Below are 23843 nucleotides of genomic sequence, written 5' to 3' on the forward strand. Positions count from 1 at the left end.
CTAGAAATTAAACCTGTGGTAATTTCAACAAGTCCTGGAGTATGCCAGTTATTATCAAGTAATATTTTCACAGCAGACTTCCTTCTGTTCATGCTTCAGTTGTGCTTTTTTATTTGCCTTCTAAGTATATATTCCAGGGGTCTCCAGAAGTTTAAAACATGCATTTGGAATCTGCCATGTTACACTATACTTAGGGAAAATCCACACAGGTAAAACTATTCTAGAATAATTTTGCATCCAGACAGCTCATAATGTAGATAAAGAAATACAGTACCATGCCTTCTTAGCCACAGCAATATTCTGTCTTTGATGCCTACTTGGCCAATTAAACTAGCAGGAAGTTATTTTAAGACACGATTTAAGACACTGAGCTGTGGCAAAAGGCACAGCTTCATTAACAGCTAATGATTTAGGGATGCAATAAAAATTGAAAGACTGTCAAAATAGCTACTTGTTATACCCTACTTGCCAAAAATTTACCAGCAGAGAAACAAAAAGAATCTGTGGGAATTTGTATGTCTGGTGCTCCCCTGAAACCTTTTGGAAGTTCAGAAAGCAGTGACAAGGTTTCACAAACTACACATACTGCTCTTCTGAGAAACACAGCCCCTTAAAGTTTAACCACGGTTTGGTCTCCCAGTCCTGTCACTGTATAAAAAGAGCACACAATACAGTATTTCGTATTACAGAAAAATGAAAACACTATATTTAAAATAGTCATCCTACAAGTGGGAATAGGCTGGGTCTAAGTGACCCAAGGTGCACTGGGACTTCTCTATATATTAGTTTCTGATTTGCAAATTTGCTGAGAAAATACTTGTCCAGTAGTGGCTCAGGGAGAAGAAAAAAAATCTGAATATAAACAAAAATTAAGCCTTTCTTTTTGATTAATGCTGTGCTCAGCCAATATTGTTATTTTTATTCAAGGACACTTTCCTCTGAGGGTTTCCCTTCCCATTTGGAGATTTCATTCAATTTTTCCTTTAATCAGTATTGTAATTGCCTGAGCTGACAAGTATAGCTTGATTTTTACCTCAAGCCAAATACTGTCCTTCCTTTTTAAAGGAAAATATGTGCAAAAAACCACTCTGTAAATTGCTATTTATGAGAATCATGAAAATAGATTATATTTAAAAGCCTTTAAAGAGCATAAGATTTATTACTTTGAAGACCCAGGAATTTACATGCTAACAGTAAAACTAACCTTTCCTAACAATTTCACATTTAAGAGAAAACAATCAACACAAACGAAATTTCCCTAAAATTGTCACTGGCAGCCTCAACTATCAAAAGATCATCTAACAGATGAAACTCATGCACAACTCAGTGATCCATATTCACAAAACAGGGCATCTCTCTAAAGAAGTAAGTCTAGACCGTTCTTTTAAGTTTTCCTCTCAGATATTTAACAACTCACAAAGGACATTATTGCAAAGTCTAAAATTTGGCAGAAATGTGAAGTTGTTCTATAAATCAGAGAAACAGAGAAAATGGCAATTGAAACGGAAGTTTGATAGTCTTACTTGAATGCCATTTGAACCAAGTGTGCCAAAACATCTTGTGCATCCACAGTAATTCGGCTAAGATCTCTGTCTTGCTTTATGAAATTGAGTAATTCAGATGCATTTGCCATCCAAAAGGCAAGGGCTCCAGCAATGTTCTTCTGCTTCTGTAAGTGGAAAGAAGCAACAAATAATACAGGGAAATAATTTTCTGATAAAGCATGGCAGCTTAAAAAGGCTCCAAAAGATAGACCAGTACCTCTTCCCATTTCACCAAACATCTCTCAGATACCAGATATTTGCAAAATGTTTGTACGTAATACCGCAATTGCCGTAACTACTGCCGTGAGTTCAATTTTAACATGTTCACTGAACACATGAAATGCTAACCAATTGCCAATAGCCACATCAACGAAAGCCACAGTGTAAGCATCTCATTACACAGTGCTAAGAGCTTAGCAGATGCAGTATCTGGTAATCTGTGCACTTTTAAGCGCATATTCACTACTGCCCACTGCCACGCTGATACTGCGCTCACTGGCTTTGATACCACGTGATTCAGTATCAAGTACTGATCTATCTCACCATCTCCCGACCACAAATGCCAGGCCAGGCAACCTCAGATGAAATCCAAAGAATAGGAACCACAGACAACAAAAAAAGAAAATAAAGGGAGGAAAAAGAACTTTGGTCATTTCATATCCACATTGAAGTGCGTTAAGCAGAAATTATGGAATGCCGTAAAAGTTGCAAAGTCAAAAAAGGATTTTAGTACTGCATGTTCCAGTTGCTGAATGAGTGTTATGAACTGTTCAAGTCCAGCTGTTTGAGTATTGTATTTTGATATGGAAGCAGCATGAGAAACTGAGCTAAGCCAACATAGCTAGGATCAGTTCCCAGCAAATATATCCTACCTGATCAACCTGGTCTACCTCCTGGAGAAAAACGGACGAAGGAAATCAAACAGAATAGAAGAAAGAAACTTGTGAACAATCATGAAAGCTTTAGAAATCAAACACTAAATATGAAGGTACAACACATGTTCACAGTTATACACAGATGCATTAATCAGTAGCTACGATGCAACTGAGCTCCTTCTAAAAAGTTAATTATTTTAATAGGACCAGTAGCACAACAGCTACGAACTGAAGTGCCTACAAGTCATCATTAATTCAAGGAATTAATGCCTTTATCTAGTTGCCATCCCAGACTGGTTATTCCATGCTCAGTGTGCCAGAAAAACCTTGCAGAAATCTTTGCAGGCAATGGAGTAACTAGCCATCCAAACAAGATCCTGAGAACCATTTGCCCACACTGCTGCAATAGACAATAAACAAACACACAGAAAGAAGGAACAGAAACCCCCCATCCAAAAAGGAAAAAAAAAAAAATCGAAAAAAAAAGAAAATCGAAACATGCAAAAGCAAACAAAATACACAGAACACCTAAGACAGATTTAATACATGACTTTACAATTTAAGAACAAAAAGACTGTTTGAAAAAAACAGAAGAGTCAAATTAAATATCACACTAAGTTTCTCTAATGTTGGTAAATATAAATCTACACTGAGTTAAAACAAAAAAGAACCCACCAAATGTTTGTCTGACTATTTAGAACTGAGCTCTTAATTATTTTTTGTTCTCTGTTTAGATCACTCTCCCCCACCTGCAATACAGTGAGCTTAGATGCAAATATTTGAGGTGTTACTATTTTAATTTTAGTTAGAGCTCAAGACACCAAATTGCTGCTTTTTTGTTTCCTCTCCCTTTCCAACCAAAGCACTCTTAACTGACTGAAGATGTGTTGGCACAGAACAAAAGGAAATGCTCCTTCTACAAACAAATGTTAAAATTTAAAAAAGATGGAAAATGCCACAGAATGATTGGGGGGAAAAAAATAAGGTACAAAAAAAAAAAAAAAGGTTTTAAATATGAACTAAATTTCTAGTCCTGCTTTTTTTTTTGAAAGCACTGAGCCTTCTCCTAAATCTCTCCTATTTTATACCTATCTCATACAAAGTCATCTATAATATTTCGATACAAATATTACATATCAAGTCACAGATTTAATTTGTTAGCAAATACTTCTTGAGTAACTTCACAAAGACACTTGATAGCTTTGTGATCTAGGCAAGCAAAATTTGGATGCCAGCCATTAATTTACTCCCACAATACAGCACACGAGTTGGTACACTTCCTCACTACTTCTGTTTTGGGTGCCTCTCTTCCCTTGCCTCTCATTAGTTTTCTCTGTCTCTCATACCATCAGATCCTCTTCAGTGCAGGAATGCCTTACACAAGAAAGCTATTGTGATATAGCTTATGATATGGCAATTTGACTGTGACAGCCATAAATACAACCACTTATGTCACACCTTAGAAGAAATAATTTGACTTAGCTTAGCTTGTACTGTTTCTACTCCACTAAGAGAGGTCCAAGCTAAAGACATTTTACTGGTCGTTAGAAATAATGTATTTCTTTGCCTTCAGCCTATTAACCTTGAAATTCACTCATATTTTACTCTTTTCTCCCTGGTGTATTTTCCCCCCTTTCCTCTGGCTCCTTCACCATGACATTTGAATGAACCTCCTCCCAGTTTTTATGCAACTTTTGACTCCTTTCAGGTTATTTCTTGCAACTAGGCAACATCTTTCACAACCAACAAATACTGCTTCCTTGCTGGTGTGTTCCTTAAGATTTAGTTCGGAGATTAGATTCCAGCTGAAGTAACAAGGCTGTAGAAACAGTCTTTCACAAAGGAGAGTTGGGTTTAACAGTTTTGTAATAGTATTAGCAAGATTTTAGAAAATACATTTGCTTACAACTACAAGGCTGCATGTGACTTGGGAAGCCCTTCTCAGTGTGGTAAATGAACATTTTCATGGGATAATCTACTTGCTGGCTTTGTTTTCAAATCAAACCCATTTTTGAGTCTACCCTACTAGTATCTTCTAGCAGCCATCTCGTTAGCCATTCAACAGGAAGAACAGAAAACTTTATCTCTGCTTTCCCACTGTGCCCACCTCTATGAGTACAAGTCTTTTTAGGTTCATTATAACTAGTATACATTAGTTATATAAACTGAGTGGCTCTCTTTGACTCAGACCTGTAACTTCCAGTTTATATGTGAAGCCTACCCTCCCTGTGTACTGTCCGTTCTAGCCACTGAATTGCTTATGTGCAGTTCATATTCTCCCCTGTAGCCAGTCTCCTCTCTTCCACTCTCAGATTTAATTCCTTTTTTTTTTCTTTAAATAAGAGTCTGAATATTAATCGTTGATATAGTTTCAATTTTATCAAATATCCATTGACTGTGGCATCAAGATTCAAAGCAACATACTAGTTCTTCCCTTCAGAAGCAAACTGGTGCTCAGTCTCTGATCAACTTTGGAATGTACACAAAAGGCGAATCTTACTTTCTTATTGCAAAGTGTCCTCAACACCAGCATTTCCTCCCCATCTTTCTTGTGAAAGGTGGCAGCCTGTTGTACAACATTACACAGGCGTCTAGAGCAAACATTCCACTGATGAAAACTTCCCTAAATCTTTCCAAAACCTGAACAGAAGCTGAACAAGTTTGGTTTGCTGTGAGCTTCACGCGACTCCTGTTGTTTACTTTCTTACTCTCCCTCAATCAAGCTGTTGTGTAACAGTTGCATTGTAAATTCTCTAAGGCAGGACTGACACATTTGTTATGCCTGTACAGCACTTAGCGCAGCAGGATCCTTGCTGCTATTCTGGCAGCACTACTTGCAACAAACACACCTGTTTTAATAAATACAGAAACAGATTTCAAGTTTTCTTCTGAGAAAAACCTACAGACAAAGAAGTTTAATTAATTAATTACTGAGGATACAAGAAATAGCATTCCTTTTTGAGAAAATGACCGGTCTGTTTTATCAATAAAAGGTATACAACGTAAGGTATTGTCTAATATCACAGACAACCCAGGAGATCTTATCCTGCATTTCCACACAAAACAGAATCCCCCTGTGATGTGCAAGAAGTCTTGCGCGTATAGTAGCAAGAGTTTATATGTGTTCCAACATATAAAATGTTGTAACATTTGAGAACTTGTATTTCTCTTTACAAATCACTTGTGTCAGCTTGGTTCAAGATGTCCAAGTTTTATGTTCAAGATGTTTTATGTTTTGTGGTTACAAAAGTTGCAAAAGTAACAGAGTCAAAATTTAAAAGTCATTATTCTTTTTAATATGCTCATTTCAAGTATCAATCAGTGCAAACAAATGCTACCTATACAGTATTCTTTAATGGGCCCATCCAACTTGTTTTACAAGGATTTACAGACAGAAATGTTTGCAAAGATCTTACCTTCTAGAAAAGAGTCATCCCTTGTCAGAGAACATAATCTTCAGAGCAACAGCCACTCCCTAACTTCCCACATTGCTCAGGAGTTTCTTACCACTGACATTATTCACTGACATAAATGCAGTGACTGCCCTTCATAAGGGCAGTCAGTGCAGGTATTATTGTTTAATCAACGACTGTTAAGGCTCAGACTAAGAAAAATGCTAAGAAGCTTGATAGATTATCAACAGAATGTAGGTAATTCCCTTGACATATTTTGGCAGAGTAACTCACCTGTATCACTCCTTCCATCATGTTCACCATCTTGTTTACTATTGCAATGACTTTGTGAGTACGCTCAGCAGGAGTAATGTCAGGTCTGTATTGGCTGGACAATACATACCGACATGTCATATACAAAACATATGTTGGCGACAGCTTAAAATGAACTGTCGAGCTATTTGTGTAATTTATAATGGCAGATAAGAAGGCATCTTCAGCTGTAGACAAAGAGGAAAAGAAACAATGTGTCATAAATCTAAAGACAGCAGGAAAATTAAAGAAAACTATTTCATACCTTGAGGCATACAGGATTTTCTTTGGGAGAAGGAGAGGAAGGGGGAGCAACTTACAGGAATTTGAACTCTAAGTCGTCGATTACATACAACAGTTAGTTAGACACACTAACAAAACACTTCTATATAAAGCCAGAAAATCTGATCATGAGGAAACATTTCTGTACCATTTCCTATCTACTTAAAGTTTGCATCTTCAAGGGAACAAGAAAATGCAGGATTTCTCTTTCACATTTTACTCCAACAAAGCCCTCATACTGATAGAAAACAGTCTTTGCTTGCACACAAATCTATTCAGTTTCAAATATCTGAAGTATGGATGTAGTATGTTATTTTTCTACCAGATGTGAGCCTTTAAAAACCTGGGCACAAAAATTCAACTTTAAATGACTATGTCAACCTAATCAGATTTTATAGAAAATGGATTCTGACCAAGATGCAAGCTATTACACAAGGCATACAGAACTATACAGAAGACAATGAATCCAATGAATCCAATCTTGTTGAGGAGATGGGATTAAATTTTTTTTCACATTTAATCTGAGTATCTGAAGATAAGGAGTGAAATGCAATCAGAATTAAGATACACATGAGCATGCCTCACTATCAAAAGTGATGTATCAATATCACCCTCCCAACACAACAAGTTAAACAAGTTATACTACTAGACTGTCTGTATACATATGTTCAGCCATAGTTCTTTCAATCTTTACTTAAATTACCATTAAATTTTCAAACTGGCTGAAATATTACAGTATAGAAGAATGTATATATGTGTATACAAGTGTGTATATGTATATATATATATATATATACACACACAGTATAACAGGTTAGTATTGTAACTTCACAATTTACTCACAGCTTTCCCTGAATTCAATACTGGCAGGCAGTATCAGTTCTGGTCCATGGGTATCCTGAGATCTAAAGAAAGATGACCAAAATTGAAACAAATAATCCACATGGGTGATATTAATTACTCTAAGATTACATATTTCTCCAAATACACTGGTTCCAAATATTGACACGACCACCTTTCACAGCATGACCCTTTTTTACCTTTCCTCCAGAATCATTCAAGCTATATTTTCCAACAACTAGACCAATAAAAACACGGACTTGGAACTGTGGAGTCTGTGATATTAATGAACACCCTCTTGAGTGCTGCACAGCAGACTGACAGGATCAGTTTGCCATCTGCCATCGACAGGATTCAAATAACAAATTATTCATGGACACATGGAAGAAATTTAATGAAGCTTTGTCTGAAACATCAGCTTGGTTACAACAAATGTACTTTGCTGTCTTTCATGCCCTCAAAATTCATGAAGACTTAGTCAACCTATTTGTCCTTTTTTCTGGTAAAGAAGGAAAGGAGGTCAAACACAGTCCCTACCCCCACCTAGCTACTGCTACACTACATTAAGAAACAACAATCAGAATTGTACTAACTTGTTGGGATTTCTTAGAGCTCTTAGAGAGTGAAGATATGATTTATATTTGGATTGATTGAGGGTGAACAATTCCAGACTGGGCCCTCTGGCCGCAGAGTCTGTGGGCCTCTGAGGCTCACAGGGCCTGCAGGCCACAGTGACGCAGTTAGAAATTCACGGTTGTGGTGCAGTAGAAAATTCACTGTTTATATTAAGGTGTTTTGGGAAGTAAAGGGTTTTTAAATGTAGAATTGTAGTTCTAACACTTTTGCCACCTTAAGACTTAGATAAATAAGGATTGTTTGCATTCTTTGTATAGCCTGTAACTGTAAACTATGTGGTGAACCTATATAACTCGCTGTGGGCTGATTAATAAACTGGAATTCGACATGGAAGCCGCATCGGTTGAGACGTGTCGTTTGTCCTGTCCGACCTCCAAATAGTTAGGGACCCTTGCTACACTCACTGAAACTGACTGCAGAGCTACTTCTTACCAGAACTCATCAGAAAAATCACAGAGTAGAAAACTGAGAGATTTGACTTTTCTGCTGCCTGGAAAAAGTGAAATATGTATTTCACAGGATGACAGAACACCCTGAGCAGGAGGGACCCATCAGAATCATTGAGTCCAACTCCTGGCCCTGCACACGATGCCCCAAGAGTCACAGCATGTGTTTGAGAGAATTGATCAAACGCTTCTTGAAGTCCATCAGGCTGGGGCTGTGACCACTTCCCTGGGAAGCTCTTCCAGTGCCCAAATACCCTCTGTATGAAAAACATTTTCCTAATTTCCATACCATCATTATTGCCTTAAGCAAAGGCATTACCTGAGCTGCTCTCTGTAGTCAGGCATCTATTTCTAGGAAATGAGTAAAAGCTTAACATCGTCTGCATGCAATAACCAATTTAACCACATGTAACACTACAGGAAGCTTTCTACTTTCCCCAACAACTTTGATAAAGAAAGGAATGTAGCATAATATATTAACCTCATTCTCCTGAAGATTATTAGTTATGCCATAAGGCAGAGATACAACACTGAAAGCCTTTATTCAGTTATCTCCTGTAGTAAAAATCCACAATATAATTTTGATGGCGGATGTCAAAAGATCTAAAACTAAATTTTAGTATACGGAATCAAAAAATCTGGGGTACCTTTGGGTTTTGGTGGGGTTGATTTGGTTGCTTGCTTTTTAACAAATTTGCAAAACCTTAAACCAGCAGAGAACTCAGGTTATGCCACCTAGACAATGACTTCTTATAAGAAGTGCTCAGCAACTCCAGTTTCTGGGGAGCTGAAAGTTAAGGAACAGCAGGCACAGCATAGCAGTATGTGCACGAATTTCTGCCATTTCACTTACATTTCAAACATGACAGCATTCTGTCTTTATGAAAAGTATCCAGCTGGTGTGTAAATTGTAGTATTTTGTGTACTTTTATTGCTATAAATTTTAAATTAACTAATTTGTCACTACTTCCACTGTCAAAAGTGCACCATCTTCACTGAGAACTTAATTACTTCCATAGAAAAATTACTTATACACGGCATTATAAAATGGAACAGTAGTGACAACTTCAGAGAAATTTTTAATCTTTCATTATAGGAATGGTAATAAGAGAGAAATATTTTAACAAACTGGCTAGTAAACTAGTGACAGATTTCAGCTGATGATTTATTTTATTTTCCTTAGAACAAAATGATATTGATCAGTTTCAGCCCAAACAGAGGAACTGGATTCCCAGCCAATGAGAGACAATGTGTCATGAATGATGAGACCTGATATTAATGCAAGATTGCTTATAGACTTCTGGAAATTTGACACAGGAGGCAAATTAATACAAAGTATTCTTTAAAAATTGCTAATTTAATTTTATTTGTATATTAGTTGTCTAGGAACTGATGCAGTAATCACTTATTAAAGTGAATGTATCTGAGAAAGAGCACATGATAGATAGAAGTGCTGTATTTACATAAATAATACATAATACATGCTACAGACATGTAAGATACATACAGAAATAGAATATCAATGTCAGGGCTGGTGATGAAGATCTCCAATGAAGATCTCACAAATTTAAGTGTATTCTAGATGCCTCTAAAAATATTTCCTGCACACAGGAACCATGATGAAAAAAACCTTTGTAAAAACTAGCAATGAGTACTCTTTTTAGAAGGAATTTCAGAAGCTAAAAAAACCCCAACAAAATGAAGCCAAGATACAGCTCACAGATGGCTGTGTTTCTGAAATATAGAACTACAGCACAAAATTACCCTCTTCATAGAAATCTAAAAAACTTCATACACATAATAGAGGCACAGGTAAAGAAATATTAACAGCAGAAGCCTCAAGAACTTCTGACAGGCTATAAAAAGTTCAGAAAGAAGATCTGTGCACCCTTTATGAGGAAAATTACAATTGAAATACTAGTAATTCAAGAAGGAGTTGAATCTTCACAACCTTAATAAAATTCTAAAAAACAACCTGAAGATGACCAGGCACTCTAACAAGAGAACACAGAGTAGAACTGAGTTGTATTCTAGTTTAACTTCACTGGAAGTATTTAAAAGATACCCCTGCTAGAGAACACTTTAACACCCAAGTTCAAATGGAAGCACAGTCTTCTGCCCTTTTTTGGTTGTATTTTCTTCCTGCCACTCACATCTCGGAATTTTCTTTTCTGTCTAGTGACTAATATATCAATTTAAAGGTACAAAAAGCTTCATACTGCAAGCTTCACAACTTGGATAACTGCACATTTTAACCGTGCAGCACATTTACCTTACCTTTCATCCATTTATCACAGCTGTTCATCAATATTTAAAAGCTGATTTATGTAGACAGGAATACAATCTTGTATTTTTTGAAGGATTTGAAAAAAAATTTATTCACATTCTCACTGATTTGCTGAGGTGTAATAGGATACTCTAGAGATCATCTCATCCAACCCCCCTGCTCAAAACAGGGTTAACAAGAGCAAGTTGCTCACTACCCTGTCCAGTCAAGTTTTAAATATCTTCAAGGACAGAGACTCCACACCTGCTGACAACAGCACAGCAGACATAGCAATGACCTGGTTATTTCACTCTCCAGAGTAAATCACATCATCTTGACACTGACAAATGAAAATTTTAAGTAATTGTACTTTTCATTTCATATGACATACCTAACCACAGATCAACAATGATGTGACATGTCTATCAGCCTGACTTTACAAAAAGAGAACCACAAATAAGAGAATACTGAAGAAAAGGATTTTTTTTTTTAATGTAATATAAAGTTTTTTGCTTTGGTTGTTAATCCTGGGGTTTATTTGGAGAGAGAGCTCAAAGGAAATCTCATTCCCCTTACAGAAAACCAGATGATTTAAAACACTTTAACACAGCACTTAATCTACTGGAAAAACAAATCCATTTTTTGGATTCTGAGAAGTAATGGCTCCCACTTTTCCTACCTGCTGTCCTGTCTGCGGTAATCCTGCTGGTCTATTCTGATCATCGGCTTCACCATTCCTCGCTCAGCTGTGCTGGATGCAGACGACGTCCTGTCACCGTCCAGCCTGCTGGTGCTCTAATTCAGAACAGAGAGACAGGTGCTTAGCATGCAAGCACTGCATGAGCCACTGTTTGTGCCTAGCACCACTAAAATGAAGCTGAGGTCTGAGGCTTGAAAAGAGACGGGGAAGCAGAAGGAAGAGAGCATGGCACAGGGAGCGACAGCTCAGCAGGCGCTTTCACCACAGTGAAGCACTGAAGAGCCTGCTTCCAATGCAACAGGCACAACGGCCACCTAGGAGCAGCTCTTCGGTAATGCACTGCTAGAATTCCTAATGTAGCTTTCAGACATTTTTAATCAAAAGCTGTATAGCTATCAGTACAAAGTAAGAATGAGTTGGGAATCAAAACTTTGGGTAAGAGACAAAGGTAACAGGATTTACGAAATTAAAATTGGTCATGCTCCCCCACTCTCCTTTTGCAATAGTTCCAAGTGTTTGCACTACTGATCTGTAACATAATTTATCCTGATCTGAAGGAAAGTCTGATCTTGGCAGGCAGTACAAAATTTCCAAGACAAGAAAAGGCAATTAAAACTGTGGAGTTTTTTATGTACCATTTGTTTACTTTTGGTGTCTCACACTCCTTAATAGGAAGCTTTTCATTTATGATTTCTAAGTCAATCAAACTCTATCAGGAATGAGACAAATATGCTGCTTTAAGCAGCAAAATAAATAGCAAAATTTTCAGCAATCTTTCAGCAGAAAGAACACAAAACAAGATATCAGTAAAATAGAAAATGTTTCAACATTTCATAAGAAATTTGTAGGACTAAATAATTTGCTTCAACACAGGAAAACCTGCCAACAAGTGCATCTCAAAGCAAGAGTTTGAACTAAATCACTTATCACCACCACATCTCAGAGAACTTTCATCAAACTTACTGTAACCCCTTTTCCAAACAGAAAAGCAAACTTAGAAGAAAGCAAATGTTAGAAAATGAGTGATTCATCAGTGCTTTAACAAGATGCTGTACACAGTCTCAAGCAGTATAACTAAAAAAGAAACTAAACTTTCCCATAAATCCCTAGATCCACTAGAAGTATTTTTCTAATGACTGTGAATAGGATAAGAAGTATGTTGTATAATAAAGCTAGAAACTCTTATTATGAGAATTTTTAAGACATTCACTAAGTTTCTGTTCTTCCTTCTAAATTATCACTAAAATTCCTATCAGAAATAGGTAAAGAACACATAAAAAGCACTATCTGATACTATAAAGAAAGTAGAGAAATTGAATCAAAAGACTGTGATAAGAAAACAAGTAAGACTAAAAATACATTCAAAAGCTATCACTACTCCATTAATATCACTAGTTACAAGTATTTCAGTTTTGTAACAGTAGAAATAAAACACAGAAGGGAATGCAGTTCTGAGAAGATTATTCCATTTCATACTGCTGAAGTCATTCATTCTCTCATTTCATCTGAGGCACGTGATCATAGCAAGTAAGGCATTAACCACTATGTCATTTACTCTACTTGTTTGCTCTTGGAAAAAGCAATTCTGACACAAAATCTATTAACAGAAAGTACAGAAAGAAAGCAAGAAAAGATTATCACCTCATAAAATGTTTATAATTATGACTGCAGAGACAGTTTGTTTAGTCAATGTGTGTACAGGAGCTCTATTGAAGTCTAAAGTCACATCCATTAAATTTTAAAAGCCTAGTTAAAGGAAATTGAACACCTTTTCACATTTTATATAAAACATTTATTTACCCCATCACAAATCACAACAGCCATATGCTCCATACACGAGGTTACAATGTACCAGTTCTAACAAGAATCTCTACCTGCAGGTAATCTCCTTTCCAAAAGTCAATTTGGGGAGAAACTACTTCAGGTTTGGAAAGTTTCCCTTTCTAAAAGATGTTACTATTCCTGACATGAGATGCATGCCCAATGCCAATGCAAATTTAAACAAAAGGGTTTTGGGAAAAAAAAACCCAAACCCCAAATCTAAAATAGTAATGCATATAGTATCCGAGCCTATCCACAAAGAAAAACAGCTCGTGAGACTGATAAATTTGCCACACTACCCCAAATACTACTGATGTTGTAATTTTGATTTAACTTACACATGCTCTTATTTATTGCTAACTTAGTCATAATACAATACCTTGCTTGCTGGTAATGCTGTTCCACTGTGAATATCTCCCTCCAGATCAAATGTGGTTTCCTGGACAGCTCTATAAGCAAGATAACATTCCCAGTATGTTTTAGAAATTATATTGTTAAACATTTAGCAAACAAGGAACAGAGTAACTAAAATTAGTAAATTAAAATTCAAGGGTTATATCATGAGTCCATAATACTAACTTATTTTTAATACTATATTAGTTCTTCATATTACTAAAACCTAGAAATATTTCTACAGATAATTTCATTTGCAAAAAAAGATTATTAGGTAATTTCTTTCCAGTCAAGTGAGAAAATTTAAATATACATAAACATAATACACATAAAACATGTTCACTATATTGCACTCACCACAGTAGACTAGCTACAGTTTTTTACTCAGCTCTTTAGTATTAAATATACAACACAATGTATATAATTCATAAATCATAGTAATGCATATAACTATTTCCTCATTCTATAGATTTTTTTTAAAACATTGATTGTTCAAGCTGCAACAGCCCTTTGCCATAGATTTCATTGTCCAGATAAAGCTCTGAAGTAATACAGTGCTTTCCAGTTGACTGTATATTTGCAAGTGCACTTATTTATTGATCTGCAGGCTAAGTGCAGAATGAACTCAAGATTTAAGGAAGAATATTACATGATAGCCACATGGCTGGAGGACTAACTGCAGACAGGGCCTGCAAAAACCAGTGTCCTTCCATAATTTCTTATTACAGTGAAGAAAAAATAAAAATGGTTAAAGCATACATCTATATTAACTCAGCAGATAAGCTTAGTTTCCTAGGTATCTTTCTCTCACTCATCTCCAAGCCAATTTGTTACTTTTCTAAATGACATTATCAATAATGTGTATACTAACAATAGTAACTTCGCTTGGACCCAGTCAAGATGAAAAATAAGATGTTGCTTTTTTCCTCTGCTATACAAACTGATTTTAAGATTAGTTCAATAGCTATAGAAATATTCAAAAGAAACAAACACCTGAACCCCTATGAGGCACAGTATCTATTATCAGTATTTTTATTATGCACCTATCAAAAATACGAAAGAGAAACAACAAGGTTGACTTCTGGACTCTCAGTCCTTGCAATACAGAAACCAGTGAGGAACCACACTATCAAATGTGGTTGTTATATTGAGACATATAGTTCCCTGTCTTAACAGTGTCATTTCATGATTACGTCATTTCCAAATCCTTTTAGTGGAACTTTGAAAGTTATTATCCGAAAAAAAAAAAACCCACAAAAACCACTCTCAGAAAACATTCAGCAACTTCTTGACTTTTCCTGGAGCTTGGATGAACTGTGAAATACATGAAAATAAGGTATTATAGTGTTTTTAACACAGAAGTAAGCATGAGGAAAACTTGTTTGAATACTTCATAATGAAAAAGACACTTGCTAATCCTACATAAAATCACAAGGTGGAGCTCAAGTATTAAAATTATATACTTAACACTTTAAATGAGTTCACACACTAGTCCACGGCCATTCATAATGCTCTCATTCTTTCCCAAGGTTCCCCTTCTAACCTCAGTAGGATGAAAATGAATTTTACTCACCCAGTTTTGTGTCTTGGACCTTTGACCATAAGACTTGCATCAGTAGATCTTTTGGAAATAATATGGTCCTGAGTAGGATCCACAAACTTAAATACATGAGAAGACCCAAACTGAACCTTCATTCCACTTTGCAGCATGGTGGTTTCTGAAATTCGCTGACCTTCCACATAGGTTTCAGCATCAATGCTTCTTGGGGTTACCGTAACAACTCCATCCATATTAGTGAGATCACAGTGATGAGGCTGAATTCCTGGACCAAATAACTGGGAATAAAATTAATTAACATAAAATAAATTAAATTGTACTGTAACAGAAATTAAAAAAAAAAAAGACTAAGATGTAGCTTCCCCTATTTACAGACCAGCTATTTAACTTTGATTATGGATTTACAGAGATGAATGGTACTAAAATCAGTTTCACTTCATTTTTCAATGCAACAAGAATAATAAAACACATTTAACTAACATGTGCAGCAGACATCCCTTAATGAAAAATTTTTCCCTGTTTTGGTCATATACTGTTTTCTTCCACTTGCTTTTTAGAAATCTCACAATGCAATTAATTATAAATCAACTAAATGCATGGCATGGACCCAGGGTACTGTAAAAGACTCCCTGACATGAACTTCATACAAATATCCTTGTTTTATACTCTTAAAAAATCCCACCTCAATGAGATTAAGACTAGGACTTGAAAGCCATTAAGTAGTTACAATAACAATGATATGCACTATTTGATCCAGTTATGAAAAAGAAAACCCCACTTTAAATAACAAACCCCCTAAATAATAAAAATGTGACCTAAAATAATAAAACCCTTCTGTTAAATCAAGAGTGGAAGTAAATTAAAACAGACAGTTCTGACCATTAATAAGAAATTTCAGCAGTATTTTATCCTTCAAGCTTTGAAGGGTATTTACAGCACATTTAGTAGTTTCCACAACGACACATAACACACCAGAGATCAGATCAGTACTGAGATGTAGAATGAGTCTGCTTTTTTCCATACCTGAATGGAATTCTCATCAAACTTTTCGGTTCCAACTTCAGTGACACTTAATTGTAGACGATAGAGCTTTGGCTTATCTCTGGAGTCAGAACCATCTGTACAGCAAGTGATAAATCTTAATTTGCAAGCTAATAAAGTTCAAATATTCACAAAGTATTTCTACATTTACTGCAACTTAGCTCAGAATAGCGATGTTCACAAAAGAAGAAAATCTGAGTGATAGCCTTTCAAGATTGTTGGGAATTTGGTTGTTCCTAATAATGTAAGAACCCTGAAAGCAGAGAAAGACTACTTGGAGCAGCTGTTTACTACAAATGCAAAGAACAAAGTAATCAAGAACTGAACATATTCTGAACATACCATGAAAAATCTTTTCTACTTCCTTAGTAGTTTAAGCAATATGACAGTTTTTGTAAATCTCTAAGATTTTACATGGATATACCAGTAAGGATTTAGAAGATAAAGAAAATAAACCACCTGCAGATTCCCACATTAATAGTATGTACTGACCTTACTAAAGTACACATTATCAGCAGTACCTGCTGTGAAGTGATCCACATACGAAACTGCTTCTAATTCATCAGATACTGAACTAGAGCAATATTAAAAGACAATCCTGCAAAATGTTTACCTATGACAGCTTTAGTCTTAATATACAGGACTTTAGCACGTCTGGCCTCATCTTTATAGTTCCATCAAGCTATATTTTCATCTCACAGAAAACAGGTAAAAAATCAAGTCCAAATTCCTACTCCCCTCAGAAATACGTGCTGTCCAAATAGTATAAAATTTCACAAGATCCACTCGACATACAAAGTGTACACAACTTAGTTGGTGCTTTCACAGGCTAACACAAATGGGTTCGGGCATACATATAAAGCCTCCTCACTTTCTAGAAAATCCTACAACTTTAAATATGAGCAGAAACTGAAGTAATATTGTCTTTTCTCACTCCTCTCTTCTAATGCCATGGCACATACATTGATACTACCTGCAAGTGGGCTACTAGTAATCTTCAAATTTTTAAGTGAAAGTCAATATAAACAGAAGTTCCATAAATCTAGTTGTAAACTCCCAGAATCTGTTTATTAAAATCAGAATGCAAACCACTTAAACATATAATGGTAGTCATTAATAAGCTTCTCTTGGCGCTGTTGGGATGTTATTGGGACATAAAGACACGAGGCACAGTTAGCCCATAGACTGGTACTGTAAATACTAAGGTTAACTGCTTATTCTATAGTAATATGCAGTTATTGAACATGGAAACACTACCATAACATTAGTATGTCATCCATCACAAAGGAAGGATTAATCATAAGACCACTCATTCTCTAAACATCTTTCAGGTAGAGGGATAAACCTGTTATGAAATCTCTATATTTTAGTCTAGAGAGGCATATACTTAATGTCACAGTAACCCAGAAAAGATAATGCTAGTACAATGTCTTCAGCAATTTGAATTGTGAGCAATTTTAAACACTGAACAATGCTAATCAGAAATTATATGACTGCATCTTCAGTATCACTAAATGCAGATATGTAATAGATTACTGAATGCATATGGCTGCTTACATCAAATTCCCTTTTTTTTTTTTTTTTTAATTATGTCTCCCCACAACTGACACATCAAAAGCTACAGTAGCTCCTTCATTTATTTATTTATCAATCCAAACATCAAGTATTTCCTCCTCCTACCCACATCTTAGTTCGGTAAAACTGGCACCCATGTGTTCATGCTTTCAAGCAACAATTACTCAAGAAATGTATATTAGTATCACAATGTTTCTCCTAATGCAAATTAAGACCTTTGTTTCTCTGTAGTGTCTTTGAAAACACATTGTATTAAAACCACAGCACTAGATACAAACACAATTTTTTCTTCTACAAAAAGGAAAAAAATTTAAGGAGTTATTCAAAGTTATTTGAGTTGTTTGTTGTAGCCCATCAGTAATAAAAGCCAATTTCTGCAGTAAAAGGTATCCTAATCTTGAAGATAATTACCACAAATCCTAAGAGTGATGAAAGGCCTTTTTGTTCTAGGGGAGGGATGTAGGAGGGAAGGACAGGTTGTGTTATACTACAGTGTGAAGTGTATTTCCCGGTTTTCAACAGCTGGAATCTCACCTAAATGGTATTTGGAATGTATCCCTTATAACTCACTGCAGCAGGATACATATTCTGCTATACCTAAAGTGAAGGCCCTACTCCCCAGGCCATGACAGTCCAGAAAGGCTGATCGTAGCAAAAGATGCAATACAAATAGATTTCATTACTTGGTTTATGCACTTAAGAGTTATCATTCACACTTCAAATACTAATGCTAAAAAAAACCTGTAGTGAACAGAAGTGAATAGTCACTGTAAGGACATCAAGTCAATGGTTTGTAACACAAACACGTATTTTTCAAACAATAGAGAAAAAAACCAAGACAGGCCACCCCTCATGGATATATTTTAAATATGTTACTTCACCACTGAAAGGTGAATCCTGCACCCACTTTGAAAATTATAACTTCAATTGATTTCACTAGTCCAAAGCTCGAAACAATGCTGGGAAATAGCACTGACTTAGCATCAGACCAAATCAAATTATCAAGTTCAGCTCACAGAAAAAGTTAAACAAAAATGGTCACACAATGAACTTTACCTATTGAGTTAAAACTAGTTAAGTCTACACTTGAAAAGCATATTTCCTGTACAAGTTTTTAACTACTAAGGGTTTAAACACTAATAAGCTTAGGAGATAGTTGGGCAGACCTGAAATATCATGTCAAATTCAGGAGATAATTCTACTATTAAATTTCAGACAAGATGTGCACTTCCAGCAGAAGGAGCCAATAGTGAACTTTTTATTTTTATTGTAACAGTCAACAAAGACTCCTGTGCAAAAGTGTTACACATGCCATTCTGCAGTTCTGTTCTCGAAGGAGGTCGGCCAGGAAAACACCCCAGCCCAGGCCTTCCACTTCTCCAACCTTCTGCAATTCTTCTTTCCAAATCGCTATACCTCCATATCTCTCTCTGCTATCTGTTCTACAGCTCAAGGTTGCTCTTTTTTGTGGTGAAGCAGGGAAAAAAAGCCTTACGGGTTTGCCTTTTTATTTTTTATTTATGCTTTGTAATTTTAATTTCAGGCTTGTAGAATCTGAGGTTCACACCTGAAAAAATGGAAGTTCGGCATTTTTCTCAGCCTTTAAATATTATAATTGTACAATTGAAGTTATTAACATCCCTAAACTCACCAAAAGCCATATTTACAGATAATGCAGCTGGAATCAGCTATTCAAAGTGCTGCTGAATGCCACTTCAGTCTATCCAGTCTATCAGATTCATCTCAGCATACTGGTTCATTCACTTGACTTGGATACAGAAACAATTGCTGACTGCCACATGGACAACCACAAGCTACTGAAGTGCATCCTCTACCATACAGAATCTAATATTCAGTCAATGAAACAGTTGTACAAACAGCAACATCAGCAGCTGTGGACAAGTGGAAGAAGTGGACATACTCCACTAGCAAACTTACTGAGTTTGTGCAATTGCACACTGCACGAAAGTGAGCCTGCTGGGTTCTTCTGCAAAAATATAAACAGCCTCTCCTTTGGCAGGAGGACATTCCTATTACAGTTATTTCTATAGCAAATACAAGTATCTTAAAGTGCTTTATTTCCAAAGACACAGTTTGACTCTAGTGTATGAAGATCTCTTTTCACACACTGAGATAAAGATTTAAAAAACTATTTTTTTTTCCAGTGACATGCAACCAAATTTCAATCTTCCTAGCTAATGGTCAAGTGTTCCTGCAGAGCCCATCCATGATTTTGCATTCAGCCCACTCTATGAAAACTTTCTGCTCTCTGGAATAACAATGTTAACAAACTGGAAGTCTGAATTCAATTCACGTAACTGAGCACAGGACACAAATTCCAATACAGTTCTTTAAACCCCAGTATTGCACTCCACGCCCATAAAGGAAAGGGTGAGGAACACTGACTACCACATTTAGTTCTTCTATAGCAGTCTAGAAAATAAAGTGAGAAATACAGAAAGAGGTAAGAAAAGATATTCTGGTAGACGTTTCACAGTGAAAAGAAAATGGCTTTGTATTCTTTGCTATTTCATCAAACCAGAACATATCTGCACATTACTCTAAACTCTAAGGAGAGTAAAGATCCACAATGATTTGCACATTAATTAGGCTATCAATTTCAAACACTACAAAAAAAACCTGAACAAGTCTCTATGGTCTAAAGTGCTGAATTTTTGACATACACCACTAATGTTAGACAAACTAGGCAGCAAAATACCAAAGGATGCTATGGAACACCGCGGAGTAGAAAGTGAGGTCATCTTCCCTCAATGGTCCAAACACTACTTCACACAGAAATCACCACGGATTTCATCCACTGCATCAACACAGTCAAATACTGAAAAGGACAGTTAAGTTCCGTGTCATTTACCCAGTAACAGCTTTAACTATGAATTCTTCAAGCAAATGGATCAAAGAACTTTTAGTTCTACTGTAACACTGCTCATAAACCACACTCTGAAATTCAGCTGTTAACTGTAGCTAGAAGGTTGAACTCTTTGGGTAACAGCATGTTCATGATCTATTTGATGCTTGTTCATAGATCAAATAATTAAATGGCAGCTGACAAAACAGGTAACTGCTTCATAGAAGCAGTCCCTTGAGAAAAAACCCTTAAGGTAAATAAGATAGTCCTTCATTTGTCATAAAGAAACACAAGATTTACAGCTGGAGAAGTTTTAGTGACTAATGAGAGAACGGTATCAAATACAGCGTTACCTTCGTAAGCGTGATAGTTGTAGTAGGCAAAGTGATTCCTTCTCCCTGGGGTTAGAAACACATGCAGAGGACCCAGGTGAAGCAGGACAGATACCATGCAGAACACGCGGAGGAGGGCAAGAAAAGAAAAGACAGGAAAGGGTGAAACTGTAGCCAGACAACACCTATTTAATTTATAAGGATGAAGTTCATTGAACTCTTTCAATTTTAGAAACTGTGTAGAATATAAAGACATCAGTACTACAAAGCTACTGAATGAAACAATCCTTATTGTTTAGAGAAGTGACAACAAGCTGTTAGAAGAAAAACAGGAACAGGTCAGTCCCATAGGCAACGTGTGAAGCTCAGCACACAGCACTGACACCTGGGCACTTCAGACTGGGTTCACCTCTCTGTTAATGGGTGTCTCGCACCACTGCCCGAGCACAACATTTTAATGATAAAGCACCAAATCCCACAAAAAGTAAGAGAACAAGAAGAGATATCAACAGTACTATTAAAAGAACCCAAAATATTAATATGCAAACCAAACCTCAACCTGTAGAACATGACAGTACATTTCATATGTTCTGTGTACTGATAATTTCATCTGGATTTAAAACAAACAAACAAAACCCCATGTTATTTGACTATAAATTTAACCCTTTTTTTGCAGTTCTGATCCAGCAAAGGTTTCAGCACTAATTTCCAACCTTGCTTCCCAAAAGGTATACAACCAGACTTCAAACTGTAACATTTACTTGAATACCTGAGTGTATTCAAGTTACACTTAATAGGAAAAAGAGCTGTATATAACTCAATCACCAAAACCGAAACTCCATAGCCAAATCTATAAACACAAGGATGACAGAAATTAAGAGCATAAGTTACGTATGTTTTATCAGTAGTTGTGCTATACACAATCATTCCCCCCTGGCTCTTCCCAGATCATAAAATTAACTGCAAATTACTACAAAGCCCAGCGAGTTCTAATTATGCCAAAATAAAACTCAGCCTTGCTAGTGATTTTAAAGATCCATATAGGCTGAAAAATGTTTAACATCTAAGTTTGATTTAAGAATTCATGTTCTTGTCCTGTTAAAAAGTACGATTTTCCATGTATGGCACTGTCAAATACCAAGCATGCTACCATGTACTTGTGAATGTAAAGGAAATCAGATATAAGCTTAGTAAATAATTTCTCCCCTTTTTTTCACTCCAAACATTTGGTGCTAAGATTTTGATATTAAAGCAATATGCATCTCTACCTTTAGAATTGTTACCTCCAATTCAGAATCTGACATCAGAAGAAAAACTCACGTGGCATAGACTTTTGTCACAGAGTTCCTTGTGCTTACAAAGAATGTCTTATTTTTGAAAAATCCAAATGACTACATAATAATGTAATTTAGCTTATCAGATAACCAGAATTCTTACCTGGGCTTAATTCTACCAGGTATGGTAGCTTCTCAGGAGGAAGGCAAGAGCCATAACCAGACCCATCAACTCTTTCCTTCCCCTTTAATGGCTTTCCATCAGTTATCTTCCTGGTTTTCTTTGGGACATAATCAGGAGGCCTCCTCTTCAACTGAAAGACCAGTATTCCTAGAACACAGTATGAAACATCCTTTGAGTCACGCTACCAGCAAATAAGCACAAAACCAACATCTATTAATCAGCAGGTGTCCCATAAGATAACTTTCAGCTTACTAAATTCCTGCCACTTATTTTTCAGTTAAAACTATTCTAAAGAACTACTCACAGATTAAAAGCATATCTCAGTATAGTGAATAATTTAGAAACTTTAGGATAAATCGCAAAACCTTCCTACTACTTAATGAGGTAATACTACAAAGAGTACATAATAAAACAATAAATAACTCTAACACTTCCTAGTATTTCAAGTGCCCAAAACCAGAACACACTAAAATATGTGTTAGAATTTCTTCCTTTACAGAGGTTCCACAACATGGCTTACAACCCAAGGCACAAAAATATCTTAAAGGTTTTTGGAGATACCTTTATCACTAGGCCACTCCCTGAATATCTGCAGTGGGCACTCATCATCATCAAGAATAGTTTCTTTAGCACCTTTATCATCCGAGTGCTGAGCACCAGGAGGCAGCATGACCTAAAAAAGAAGTATCAGTTTTCAGAGCTGTTGGTGGACAATTAGAACATTCAGGGGTACATTCTCTGATAACTTTTTTTGCATGTGTTGTTTATAGCAAGAAATACAGCCAAAGAATTCAGTAACTTGGTATGCATTTTGTTTTCCAAGATTTTCTAACACTCCTCCCTCGCCTCTTGCTACAGTTAAATCACACTTCCCAGAACATCAAGTAAGTCTAAAAAGCAAAGAAAAGTGCAAGTTACACTTATAGTAGGCGAGATCTTCTTTCAGTAAAAAAAAAAAAAATTATTCCAATTTCTTATCAGCTAAGACAAAAAAAGGAAAAAAAAATCTGTGGAGATGATAGTCCAGAAACAGAACTGAACTTTCCATTATTATTTCACACACTGGAATCAGCCTTTCATTTTGCTAATGCCATTCTGCTAATGTAACACATATCTTTAAAATGACACAACAAGCTGGCAAAGACTATGTCATACCTGTTGTATCCTAGTCTTACTCAAAATTTACCTGGTTTACAAGGAACTAATTTATCCAATTTACAAGGAACTAAGGACACAACTGGACCATTTCATACAGCTGCTTCATGCTGGCTAGCTCTGAGGAAGAAACAAAACCAAGTATACTTTTGGAACAGAACTACAGACTGTTCCCACCTTTTACAGCTATATCTTTACAAGGCAGAGGAAGGGGGAAACCTTGATTCACGAAATCTGATCTTAGAGGAGGTACAGCCTGTAATTTCATGCACTACTGCTCCCCACAGCAATCAAGAACAAGTAACAATGACAGGCAGTATTACAGTTATTGAAGACAGATCTTTCAAAGCT

General features: G+C 36.1%; 1 protein-coding gene across 21 annotated transcripts in view; it reads right to left on the bottom strand.

The window, feature by feature from the left end:
- AFDN (afadin, adherens junction formation factor) overlaps positions 1-23843 on the bottom strand; it is a 115249-nt gene that overhangs the window by 49282 nt on the left and 42124 nt on the right. For 10 of the 21 annotated variants that reach the window (XM_066315808.1, XM_066315807.1, XM_066315819.1 and 7 more), the window contains exons 7-17: positions 22899-23010; positions 22317-22484; positions 20901-20945; positions 16089-16183; positions 15081-15343; positions 13494-13563; positions 11273-11388; positions 7249-7310; positions 6106-6311; positions 2417-2437; positions 1524-1669 (exon numbers count right to left, since the gene is read on the bottom strand). In XM_066315808.1, coding sequence (XP_066171905.1) covers positions 1524-1669; positions 2417-2437; positions 6106-6311; positions 7249-7310; positions 11273-11388; positions 13494-13563; positions 15081-15343; positions 16089-16183; positions 20901-20945; positions 22317-22484; positions 22899-23010 — 1304 coding nt within the window. The remainder of the gene's footprint in view (positions 1-1523; positions 1670-2416; positions 2438-6105; positions 6312-7248; positions 7311-11272; positions 11389-13493; positions 13564-15080; positions 15344-16088; positions 16184-20900; positions 20946-22316; positions 22485-22898; positions 23011-23843) is intronic. The other 11 variants (XM_066315815.1, XM_066315822.1, XM_066315810.1 and 8 more) reach the window with 3 other exon arrangements.

This window comes from Sylvia atricapilla, chromosome 3 (genome assembly GCF_009819655.1).
Source record: "Sylvia atricapilla isolate bSylAtr1 chromosome 3, bSylAtr1.pri, whole genome shotgun sequence".
Taxonomy (NCBI): Eukaryota; Metazoa; Chordata; class Aves; order Passeriformes; family Sylviidae; genus Sylvia; species Sylvia atricapilla.